At 34.9% G+C, this 13,151-nt stretch overlaps 1 protein-coding gene across 5 annotated transcripts; it reads left to right on the plus strand.

The window, feature by feature from the left end:
• Positions 1 to 39: 39 nt before the first annotated feature.
• Positions 40 to 12,720, plus strand: ldb2b (LIM domain binding 2b). Of its 5 annotated transcripts, none has more exons than XM_077203709.1 (10): positions 40 to 314; positions 1,901 to 2,003; positions 3,881 to 4,053; positions 5,139 to 5,261; positions 7,178 to 7,261; positions 7,370 to 7,493; positions 9,053 to 9,106; positions 9,929 to 10,053; positions 11,376 to 11,435; positions 11,910 to 12,720. In XM_077203709.1, exons 1-9 carry the CDS (start codon positions 183 to 185, stop codon positions 11,433 to 11,435), a joined length of 978 nt encoding a protein of 325 aa, XP_077059824.1. In that variant the 5' UTR covers positions 40 to 182; the 3' UTR covers positions 11,910 to 12,720. The 5 variants fall into 5 exon arrangements, 3 of the variants coding, with proteins under 3 accessions (XP_077059824.1, XP_077059816.1, XP_077059806.1); XM_077203701.1 differs by having other exon boundaries at positions 11,376 to 11,431; XM_077203691.1 differs by lacking the exon at positions 11,376 to 11,435.
• The last annotated feature ends 431 nt before the right edge of the window (positions 12,721 to 13,151 follow it).

A 13,151-nucleotide genomic window follows, 5' to 3' on the forward strand; every position in this document is an offset into this window, starting at 1 on the left:
CCCTCCCCCTCTCCTTCGCTCCTGCTCTCCTCTCCTCTCACAGCAGAGCGCGCGTGTGATTTGACAGTCGCATCTCTCCTTGTGTCCGCGAGCGCGCGTGTGTGTGTGTGTATGTTTACGATCGTCGTGCTCCACGTGCGGCGTGTGGATGCGCTCCTCGCGCGCTGTCGGTAATAGAAACCATGACCGGCGCGCCGCGCGACCCCTTCTACTCCTCTCCGTTCGGTCCGTTTTACCGGAGACACGCGCCCTACCCGGTGCAGCCGGAGTACCGGATGCACGAGCTCAACAAACGGCTCCAGTCCCGGCCTGAGGTGAGTGATCATAATCACCAAACATAAAACAATAGATCAGAACTTTGGATTTATCAATTTTATATACGTTCTTCATAAAGTATAATACAATCACTAAACATTAATTTTAGACAAGCTGATAGATTCTAACTTTTCTGTCCACTAAGAGGATCTTAAATGTGAAAAAAAAAATCCCTTCAAAATTACTTTTGTGATAGAATGATGAAAAAGTGTTAAAATCGGAATTTCTAATATGCACTTTTCCCAAAAATGACTTAAAATCAATTCATGCATTTTTATGTATAATGTCGTAACACTCTGTTCCAAATACTGCTGTCGTTTCCATTACGTTTAAGAGAACAATTTTCAAAAAATGTTAATAATTGCATATGATAGAAATAAGAAGTGAACAGTGAAGCACATCTCTGCCAGGATAGCAGGTAGCAGAAGATCAGACTTTTAATCAATTTTAATGTTTTTTTTAATTTATTTTTTATGTCACGGCTATTCAAATGAATAGATAAATGAATAGACTACTACTTATCTCTAAAAACTGAAATATCACATACCAAAGTGCACTTAAAGGTTCCCAAAGCCATGATCAGATCTTTATCATCCGACATGTTCCACACACACACACACACGCACGTCTTTAAAATAGATGACACATAATTTCAATAAGTTTAATTTTTTAATATTTCAAGGTCCAATAATGGAATACATTTCCTAAAAATCAATTTATTCCTTTTGCGTCCCACTTTTATGTTACAAACTGATCTTATTCCATGACTTAATACTAAATGCACTATGGATTATGTGGTGTTTTTTTTTCTTCAGGAACACAAACAGCAAGTTGATGTTCTGTGATGTTTATGTAGCAGTGTGATTTATTATAGAAGTCGCTATAAGAGAACGGACAAACAGTACAATGTGACCAGTATTGCTGTACCATGTGTATGACACACTGTATAAAAAAAAGAACATAAATCTTCTCATCACTAGGTCCCAATTTAAACTGCAGTGCAAGCTGTGCTGCTTCTGATGCCGTATGTACAAAAATAATCCATAATAAATTGTACTTTTAGAATATTGCCTCTACTCAGAAAAAGGAATGCGAATAAATGGGGGAAAATAAAATGTATCAGCAGGGGTAAAATGCTCAGCACACCTGGACATAATAATTTGACGGTTAGCGCTAAGAGTAGAGAGACTGAACTATTGGAATAATTAATGACCTACAGAAACACCCATTTCTCACAGTCTAATAATTCTCTTTCACACGTTTGTAACACACAAAGACTGAAGTGCAAGAGCTGTCACAATACAGTTTATTGTGGCTTTATGGGTTGGTATAATCATGTCCAATATAATCAAGTGAATCTCAATAGCAGGCCAGCGGTAGTTGGCTGGATTTGTGGTGTAAATTGCTGCCCTTAATGGGGCGAGTCAACTTGGGTGTGTGTTTATAATAAACAGGAAGCTTTGAAATGATAATCACTGTGCCAGGCCTAATTATGGACATTTTGGGTCATTCAGGGGCCAAGTACTTCTGTGCCTCTCCTCTGTCTCACTCAGTGTTAAATGTGTGTTAATGTGTGATCCCACAGGACTGTGATATTCTGTGGTGGGATGCATTCTGCACTGAGTTCTTTGAAGAAGATGCCACGCTGACTCTCTCATTTTGCCTGGAGGAGGGACCCAAGACATACAGTAAGTGTGTGCAGAGCCATAACCGCCATAGACTGGGAACCCCCACCCTGAACACCACCACAATATTCATATCATAAATGGTAAATTTCAATGGTAGATCATTTAACTTTTGGTCCCCCTAAATATTTAACATTTGGTTGGGTCGGCGATGCTTGTTTTTTGTCTCTTTTGTATTTATTAATTTTTTAAAAATACATTAAAATGTAGTTCATACATTCAGTGACTATGGTTTTTCATTTTTTATTTAAAATAAATTTTATTGCACGAAATAAAAAAATGACATACGACTGTCCTAATATAATAATAAAGAAAAAAATTTAATTTTGTTCTTTAGCATATTCTTGTATTATTTTTCCTTGGGAAAATATTTGAACAAAACTGCTGACCTGCTTATTAATATTTGTGGTGCAAACAACACATTCATAAGACCTCTGCAGACCTTCATGATTTTGTGTCAAGGTCAGTAAGTCAGCTAGTTTGACATTTTTATGACATGCAAGATTGCAAAATGTAAAAAAAAAAAAACATTCTGCTATTTATACAAAAATACCTTTACCTTGTGAAATATATTTTAAAATGTAAAAAAAATAATGATTAAAATGTGTACATGTGTTGTAACATTTTAGTTGACATTTCTAAATGTTTTAATTTTAAATTAATTAATTAAAACTTTTCTTGAAAACGGTATAAAAGACAAAACCACTATAAATACACTGAGTATTCATGGCCAAGTAAGAACTTGACACATATGTTGGTTACACTTTATTTTAAGGAGTCGTTGTTACAGTGTAACTTTACATTTAAGTACTGAGTAATATTAACTGCATGTACTTATTGCAGTGTAGGTTTATGTTTAGGTTTAAGTTTGGTTTAGGGTTAGTTGCATGTAATTATGCATAATTTATAGTTATTATAGTAACTACATGTAACATGTGTAACAAGGACACTAAGTTACCCATACGTTTTAAACAAGCTTTTTAAGGACATTGAGCCAGTCATGCCCTTGAGTTTTTGTCTGTACATTTTGTAAACATCAAAATATTATGAAGTCATGGTGTACATATGAATTATTAATAATCAAATAAATGAGAATAAGATATGTGAGCATATTTGTGTTTGAGCGTATTACTCATAAAACTGTTTTATATATATATATATAATTGTAAAATATATATATAAAAGAAATTGTAGCCTGTAGATTCTTTTAATATATATATATATATATATATATATATATATATATAGATATATATATATATATATATAGATATATTAAATTATATATATATAGATATTAAAAGAATCTACAGGCTACAATTTCTTTTTATCTCTCTTCTTTTTACATCTGCCTGTCTCTCGTTCTCTTTCCATGGTAGAGTTTGAATTTAGATTAATTTCAGCTTGTTCAGATTTAGACTGGGACACAGTTGTCCACAGTTGGATTTCACTTATTCTCATTCATTCCTTATTCACTGTGTATGTTGTGAGATTTGATTGACAGGTCTGGGGTGTATAATAAATATGGGCCTGCAGACTTCAAACACTTCTACTGCAGTGATTGACAGCTCCAGAGCACTAACTGTTCAGTGCGCTCGCACAGCCTGCTGGACTTAATGCCTGCGGCATTCAGTTGCCTGTTTGTTTCTAACTCTTAGGGGACCACACACAGAGACACACACACATTTATGGTTTCCAGTTCAGGTGTTCGACCAGTGTGCCGCCTAACTTTGAGTCTCTTTCATCATATGGCCATAAATAAATAAATGCTTGGGCACGGAGTCCACACCATTCTTTTCCTTCCGTTCTGTAATCAGCGAATGCAACTGGAATTTTCCTCTCCACATATGTTTCTCTCACTCTCATTCCTTCTTCCCCAGCCATCGGGCGCACCCTGATCCCTCGTTACTTCAGTTCTCTGTTCGAAGGAGGAGTCTATGAGTTGTTTTTTGAGCTGAAACAAACAAAGGAGTCATTCAACAACTCAACTATTACTGTCGACTCTCATCACTGTACAATGACAACACAACATGGCAAACCTACATTCACTAAGGTACTGCACGCACAAGTCTGGCTCGGTGAGACTTTGCTTCCTCATTTTCAGCACTAATGTATTCCTCATTGTGAATTCTGGGCTGTAACTGCACAAAACAAAAAAGGAAAATATAACCCCCACTCTTTCCCTCTCTCCCTCCCGCTCCTGCTCTTTCTCGGCTTCTTCCTCACTCTCTCTCACCCTCCCTCCCTCGTACTGCCTCTCTCAAAAAAGCTTATCTTTTTTCCCCTATCATATAGGTTTATGTTTTAAAATTATATGATCTTAATAGAAAAGTCTGCTAAGTACACTATTTTGAGTCCTCTTATATATTACAATAATGTTTATAAAATGCTCTTGCCTCTATAATTTGTGTCAGATGACATAAATACTTTGTTCCCAAAAGCTGTCATGTTAATAAGACCAGTGCAACGTGTGATATCCTGAGTGTCCTATGCAATATTCATATGGTACACCACTATAGGACCCAGAATCTCTCAGTTGTCAATTAGAGAGAGAGAGAGTTTTGTCCAACTTTGCTTTTTAGTGAATGAACATTTGTGAATTAAATATTGATTTGGAAGACTGTATGTTGTAGCTAAGTTATACAGATATAGTTCCCAAATGTGTGTGTGTGTGTGTGTGTGTGTGTGTGTGTGTGTACTGGAGGCATTGATCAGAGCTTGTCTGCTGGGATTACATCCCTCCCGTTGCTATGCCAACCTCGCAGCTACCCTCCGTTCCCCCGGCAACAGAATGTTGGGGTTCAGAGTTCCACACAGAATTCTGCTTGTGCTGAAAAATACTGCTTTAATGAGAGAACCGTGTAATTTGATTTGCTTTAAATTAATGAAAAACAAAAAGTCATTAGATGTAATTCTCTCGCATGTTTTTCTCCGGTCAAGTCGGTGTTATGATTTCGAAATTCACGTTAATTGTAACAATGACTTTAAGATTATGTCTATGTTCTTGTGTGTTATCCGTCCTATTACATCCTGAAAGTAAAAAAAAAAACAAAGTTATTTGAATGTTAAGCAAACCGAATGGTGTAAGGGGACAGTCGGACAACACAGACCTGATTCTCTTTCTGCTTTTTTTCACAGGTCTGTACAGAAGGTCGTCTGATTCTTGTGTTCACTTTTGATGACCTCATGAGAATCAAAACATGGCACTTCACTATCACACACTACAGTGAGCTTATTCCCCGCAGTGTCTTGGCTGTTAATGTGAGTTCAATTAATCAATTAATCGTCCTAAATATTTCTCATTCAAGATGACTTGGATGACCATCTACATTGGCCGAAATTTGCAGCTTTTAACAGAGCACACTATTCTGCTTGATCCTATAATTGCGATGTGCTAGACTTGACCTTTGATTTCCTTTGCTGCAAATGAAGCAGAAGTAATAGCAACAACACTTTTAACAGCTTGATTATTAAAATGAAATAAAATTACATTTAAAATGTAATTGTTTTGCCAAAAGGAAGCTTTAGTCCAAAAACACATTTTTACACCAGACTTGTTTTCGAGATGATAAAGGGACACCACTCTGATTGTTAATAAGAATGAAACATAAACATCCACTACAATGTAGCATACTAATATTTAAAATATGTATCGTTTCATAATGCATTCTGTCACGTACACTACTGTTCAAAAGTTTGGGGTCGGTAAGATTTTTTATGTTTTTTGGAAGAAGTCTCTTCTGCTCAGCAAGGCTACATTATTTGATCACAGATACATTGAAAACAGTAATATTTTAAAATATTATTACAATTTCTAAAAATTGTTTTCTATTATAATACATTTAAAAATGCGATTTATACCTGTGATGGCAAAGCTGATTTTGTTCCATGCTTGTGACTTTTGATTTGATTAGACATCCAAAGGAAATATTTACTAAACTAGATTAAAAATGTAAATTTAATTATTATTTTGTTTTCAACGATAACTGGCCTCCTTTCAATGATGTAAATGTGAGGTCTTTTGGCAGCAAGCAACAATTTGAAATGTTTATTGTTGCATGCTGCACATTGTTTCACATCCTATTTTTTTTTAAAAATATGCAGTATACCGTTTTCATGGTTGTAACTCAAACTGCAACATTAAATAATCAAGTCACCTTTATTTACATAGAGCTTTATACAATACAGAGTATCAAAGCATTTACAGTTGATGCAAAACAGATTTCAATTCTGCTGTAAAGAAAATAGTATTTATTTATTATTCAGTTGAAGCATTTCAGTGTTGATTCATTTTTAGTTCAATATCTGTGTAAAGTACATCAATTATGAAATGAGTTGAATTCAGCTATAAAGCAGCTCTGCAGAAAACCGTGATGTCGTCATCCAGCTAAGTTGAGTTATCCTATAGTTTTAGTGCATTCAAATCAGTAATATTGCTGAATATTAAGTGGAGAAGCAGTAACTCAAACAGTAGAGCATGATGCTAGCAACTACAATCTCATGGGTTTGATTCCCAGGGTATATGTTAATAATTCATTTTAGATCTTGAGTACAATGTATGTCTCTTTAGATAAAAGTGTCTTTGCTAAATGTAAAAGTCAAATACTTCTACTTTTTAACTTTTTAATTTGGTGCCCTTCTCTTTGCATTAGTAATTAATGTGGCTCATACTCTCAGTCATTGTTAACATGCGTAAAACACTGTTCTTACTATTTCTGACACTGTATGTTAAATATTATTCTCACAAGTCAGTTTCTCTTTACATGAGCCACTTATTTGAGTGCAGTGTTGTTGTGCAAGCTTTTAGCTAAATGTTTAAATGTAAATAACATTTTACATATAACATTCAGAACACTACATCACTTTCATTCAAGCATAATCAAAAACTAATTAGTTGTATTCTAAATAATCCAGTTTCCTTTCATTTTATGTTCACCCTGCATTTGTCTGACATGTTAGCAAACGTTCACAGGTAGCAGTTTACGGTATAACAAAATGTATTTCAGCCCTTTTTTATCAATCAAGGTGAAAGCATCCAAACCTTTTAGCTAAGCTGTCAGGATGTTGCTATGGAAACATATCTTGTAATGAATTAGAGCTCTATCTGGATGGAGCACAAAATAAGAGAGAGAATAAATGGACTTGTGTGTTCATGTGTGCGTCTGTGTCTTTATCAGGCACAAGACCCTGGAGCTCTGGAACAACTGTCCAAAAACATCAGTCGAGTGGGACTTACCAACCTCACACTGAACTACCTCAGAGTATGTTACAATCACATATAAACACATTTAAATGCACTCACTCTCTTACGAATGGCCATTACATTGTGTTAAACAACTGAGTGAAAAGATTATTTTGTTGGTGTGCAGTTGTGTGTGATTCTAGAGCCAATGCAGGAGCTCATGTCTAGGCATAAGACGTATGGACTGAGTCCCAGAGACTGTCTGAAGACCTGCCTTTTTCACCAGTGGCAGAGGATGACAACGCCACCAGGTCACGCACGCATGCACGCGCACACACACACACACACACACACACACACACACACACACACACACACACACACACACACACACACACACACACACACACACACACACACACACACACACACACACACACACACACACACACACCCATGTAGTGTTTCCATTTTTTATGGGGACTTTCCATAGACATAATGATTTTTATACTGTACAAACTATATATTCTATTCCCTTACACTAACCCTACCCCTAAACCTACCCATCACAGAAAACTTTCTGCATTTTTACATTTTCAAAAAACATCACTTAGTATGATTTATAAGCTGTTTTCCTCATGGGGACCAAAAAATGTCCCCACACGAACAAGGATTTCAGAAATTGCCATCCTTATGGGGACATTTTGTCCCCATAAGGTAGGGTTTACCAGGCCACACACACACACACACACACACACACACACCTTGTGGTCTCACCAGTGTTATTTTAGTTATTACTATTACTACTAATTTACTATTATCATTTTTATTAATATTTTGAATTTGTTCTTATTTGTATATTTTCCATATGTACATCTTGATTTGTGTAATTTTGTGTAATTTTTCTTAGTTAATTTTTTTTTAAGTTTTAGTTTAGTACATCAAGTTAAACTAAATGAAAAATTAGAAATCGTGAGCTTAGAATTATATGGTTCTATCTCCACTTTTGGTCGAAATTAAGTTTTTGACATAATCTTGTCCATTAGGTGTTTATTAATGCCTGTGTGGTGTTAATAGTTAATAATAAAATAAAAAGGTTCCATCTCACAAAACAGCAGAGATTTAAAAACTTTGATGCTCAATATCTCAGAACTACCCTAAACGGAGATAGAACTGTATAATTCTAAGCTCACGAAATGTTGCCTTTTCAGTAACGTTTATTTTATTTCAAGTTACAAAAATCGTTTTTAGGATTTAGTTTTAGTTAAATATAGTTATAGTTAGATATAGTTAACTATATCAACCATGTCTCCAACATTCTTCATTAGTTCTCGTTTCATGGCTCCTCTTAGCTTTTTTTCTCTTTTAAATATAGTCTGTCATGAAAGATTAATACAGTAACACCAGCATTGTTTAGCTACTTTTTCCCCTCCAGCATTTAATTTCTTTTTGTTGTTCTCTTCTTTAAGAGCTACAGAATGTCATTAAATTTACAGTAGTTTGTTTCATTCATTGTAAACATATTTCATATTCCTTATTAACATTTCAAAGTACTGAGCACAGGCTGTTAAGGGTTTTGTGATCTGCAGTAATTAATGAAGACTTTGACCTTGCGTTGTTATTTATATATTATTTTACTGCTCTTTTAAAAAAATAACTACCTCCTGCTGTTCTTTGACAATAATTCCTTCACTTTGCCTGAATCTTAATGTTATTTTCAGGCAACTCTCTCTGTTTCTATGTTCCTCAATTTTTCTTCTTTAATGTTTTGCATCCTCATTATTATTTACTGAAATTTTATGATAATGTTTGTTTCTGTATAATGCTATGGTGGTGTCATTTGACTTGTTATTCATTTCTTTCATTTCAGTTGGACCCTCACCAAACTTCAAGACAGAAATATTTCCCACTAATTCCAAAAAATGTATGTATGTCTGTTATCACCTTAACATTCTAGTTAGGGTGTGTTCTAAACTCATAACTCTAAATATTAAATATATATTTTTTGTATATATATATATATATATATTTTTTTTTACTACTCTTCAGAAATGTCCTATTGATACTGCTAGAATGTTCTAATGTTCAAAATGGTACCAACAGAAATGATGTAATATTTACATACTATATTGTGATTGGTCTTCGTTCTTACATCTGTTTGTGTACTGAATTGTGATTGATCTTACAGTTCTTGCATACATTTAACTGTAAAGCCATATTTTCACTGTGCAATACACTGCACTATGGCTGAATTCAAATAACATACCATACTACTCTTAGTATTAGTAAGAGTACTATGCTAGTATGCTATTCCTAATTCAGCCTGTGTGTTGATTCCTGTGTGCAGCTGACTGGAAAATAAAATGCATACTCAGTGTCTTGAGTTTCATTTACTCAAAGCCGAAGCCTAAAATATAAAATGAACACTATTCTTATGTTACTGTTGCAAGCACTGGCATTTCCTCCACGGATTGTAAATATATTTTTTCTGTTCTCCATAAATCATAAAGAATATCATTAGAATATCATCTTAGCTTTTGCTTATTCCTTCACCACCACTCTTGTTGATTTCATTTGCAGTACTGATTAGTATTTTAAAGCAGAGATACAGTATGCTGTGTATTCACACCTGACTAACCACTCATTTTTAATCAGGTTCACTCTGTTTTCAGAACTTTTTACAAAATTCATGGAAAGCAATGTTGATACCATTTGCATTATGCTGCTTTTATGTTTTGATTGACAGCAGAGCCAGCCAAACCAGCAGCAAAGAGAAGGAGGAGGAGGAACTCAGCTGGTAGCGCGTCTAATAACAGCACAGGAAACAGCAAGAAGCGCAGCCCAGCCAATAACTTCAGCCTACCCTCACAGGTACATCACATACACACATATGCTAATTCGAAGCCTATGTTCGCAATGTATATATAGCACACTACTATACTACCCTTACAATTGTTGCAGTATATAGTATTTATATTGTGGACAGTTTGCTAATTTACTAAATAAATATATAAAATGTTCATATATATATAGATGCAATTAATTGTGTGTGTGTGTGTGTGTGTGTGTGTGTGTGTGTGTGTGTGTATATATATATATATATATATATATATATATATATATATATATATATATTAGTGTTGTCAAATCTAACAAAAGTTTGTTTATATAATATATATGTGTGTGTGTATATATATTAGAATTATATGTGTGTGTGCAAGTCTGTGTATATAGTATACATATACACAAATATATATGTATGAATATATGTGTATGTGTATATACAGTATATACACACACAGAATATATATATATATATAGTGCTGTCAAATCGATTAATTGCGCATCTAACATAAAAGTTTGTTTATATAATATATGTGTGCATAAAGTTTGTAAATATGCATATATATGTGTATAATATGTGTTTGTATACACAAACACATATTATATATTTACAAACTTTTATGTTAGATGAATACATTGAAATAAACTAATTTCTAATATTTAAATGCCGCAATACTTGGAGCAACTTTAATTGAATTACACATTAAGAGTTTAAGTGACAATTGTAGTGTCTGTTTAAAACATTTATTACTCCTCTCGCTTCACTTACTATTTTTAAAATTAAGTATATAATGAACAGTATCCGTACGTATTAAGCAAGTATTCTATTCTGAACAGTCAAATGCACACTTGCAGAGAAGCATATATATGGATATATATAATATGGATATATATAAAAATATATGGAGAGTGTGTGTGTGTGTGTGTGTGTGTGTGTGTGTGTGTGTGTGTGTGTGTGTGTGTGTGTGTGTGTGTGTGTGTGTGTGTGTGTGTGTGTGTGTGTGTGTGTGTGTGTGAAGAAATAACAAAGAATAAGCCTTATAGAAAGGGAAGGACAGAGAGAGCAGCTTAATAATTTAACCCATCTTATTTTTTTTCCATATTGTAATATTTCATGCAATGTATTATTTATTCCAACATTTATATTACAAATCAAGACCTGAATTATATTGTTTGTATTGTTTGTAAATAAGTTTAATCAGTTTCCAGTGTGCTTGTAATTTGTAATGTTAGAGTAATTTTTTGAATATATAGTCATTTGTCTATTCTGGTTCATTTGTTTGTAATTGAGACTAATTAGCCAGAAATTGATTTGATGATAATTAGTATTGTCCGTCTCTGGTCCCCAGCCTAAACGTGTCGCCGGGGAAACGAGGGGTGGCGGGTGGCTGGAGGCGGAGCTTAGGTAGGTGAGTGACACATGCAGACAGTTAACACGCAGCATGTGCTGTCTTAACGAGCTACTTAGCAATGCAAATTTGCTTAATTAGCACATATGTTGTTATTTAGGTGTTCTCCTTCTGAAAAAAAAAAAATCTAATTAAAGACCAAAGAGCTAGTGTCTGGAGACGAGTTTGTGTGCATATATGTGTGTGTATGTGTATGACTGCGTATTTAACCAAGCGTGTGTACACCACATTCTTCTATGTATGTATAAAGTACATATATACATTATCATACACATTTTTTTTTGGTAGTTGTGCACCTTTTTACTGTATGCTTGCATTAGCCCTATTGCAAGAATAAAAGCCATAAATGATTCTGCTTCTCTCTCTTTCTACACCCCCGTCATTCTCTCTCTCCCCCTCTCTCTCTCGACCCCCTGTGTCTCTGTTTACGTCAACTCTCTCTCTCTCTCTCTTTCTCTCTCTCTCTCGCTGTAGGATGTAATGTTGGTAGGGGAGCCCTCTCTAATGGGAGGGGAGTTGGGTGACGTGGACGAGCGTTTGATCACACGCCTAGAGAATGAACAATTCGACCCCGTCAACGGTCTCCATGATGACGGTCTCCATGACTTCGCCAACTCACCAACACTTGGAAACGGCAGCTCCTGGAATGGCCAGCACCCTAGCAACCAGGACAGTAAGCCTGATACCATGGCAACGCAGCAGTTGGAGTAATGTGATCTGACAGTGGGTAGCTATGGCAACGGTGCTGTCAAGGGATGGGGGTATTTTCAACTGTAAAGGAGACATTGCTGGAGAGAAGGTGTGTGTGTGTGTGTGTGTGTGTGTGTGTGTGTGTGTGTGTGTGTGTGTGTGTGTGTGTGTGTGTGTGTGTGTGTGTGTGTGTGTGTGTGTGTGTTTGCATGCTTGCGTTTATGTTACAGTGTTCCATACTTGAGACATACAGCTTCAACCATTTAGTTTATGTATTTAAAACAAAAACAAAACATTGCAAGCCTTGTAAATATACAGATATTAATTCATTTCATATCAACATTTTTCAACCCTTTTTTTAAAGCTCAGTGGATGTGTTGGCTTCATTCTGTACCACAATGGTTTGGTTTCTCTACAACAACTTGATGAAAAAAGTCCCATTGTGAACGCTATAGCATTTTCAGCCTAAACGCAGATATCTTTATTGCTCTAAAGTTTAATGCATATTGTAAAAAACATTCATATTTGTGCTGTAGTTGTGTATTTTATGTATGGTTTGCAATCATTTGCATTAATAAAATGTGTTTGGTTATGATACCAGATTCTGTGTGTCTGGTTATTGATATTAATTTTAAAAAGAGAGAGAGAGATGTTCATTGTAATAATTCAAAAAGTTACAAAGAAAGAGAATAGTAATTATATTATGCTTATACGAAGTAATCTCTAAATCTATTGCCCCCTCTAGTGGTTAAAAAAATGTGGTACATGCACAGCGTATGCTGTCATTAATTACTAACCCTCATTTAGTTCCAAACCTCTATGTTCCAAACCCATAAGACTTTCGTTCATTTTCGGAACACGCGGAACATTTTCTGTTCAGCCATTGACAGTTGCAAAACTTTTACGCTTCAAACAGTTCAAGAGATCGTAAAACTAAGCCAAATGAATTGAGCGGTTTAGTCCACATTTTCTGAAGAGACCCTTTATATGATGAACAGATTGAATTTAAGCTTTTATTCACATATA

The sequence above is a fragment of the Siphateles boraxobius genome, unplaced genomic scaffold (genome assembly GCF_051911475.1).
Source record: "Siphateles boraxobius isolate OS27281-9 unplaced genomic scaffold, OSU_SipBor_1 119, whole genome shotgun sequence".
Lineage (NCBI taxonomy): Eukaryota > Metazoa > Chordata > Actinopteri > Cypriniformes > Leuciscidae > Siphateles > Siphateles boraxobius.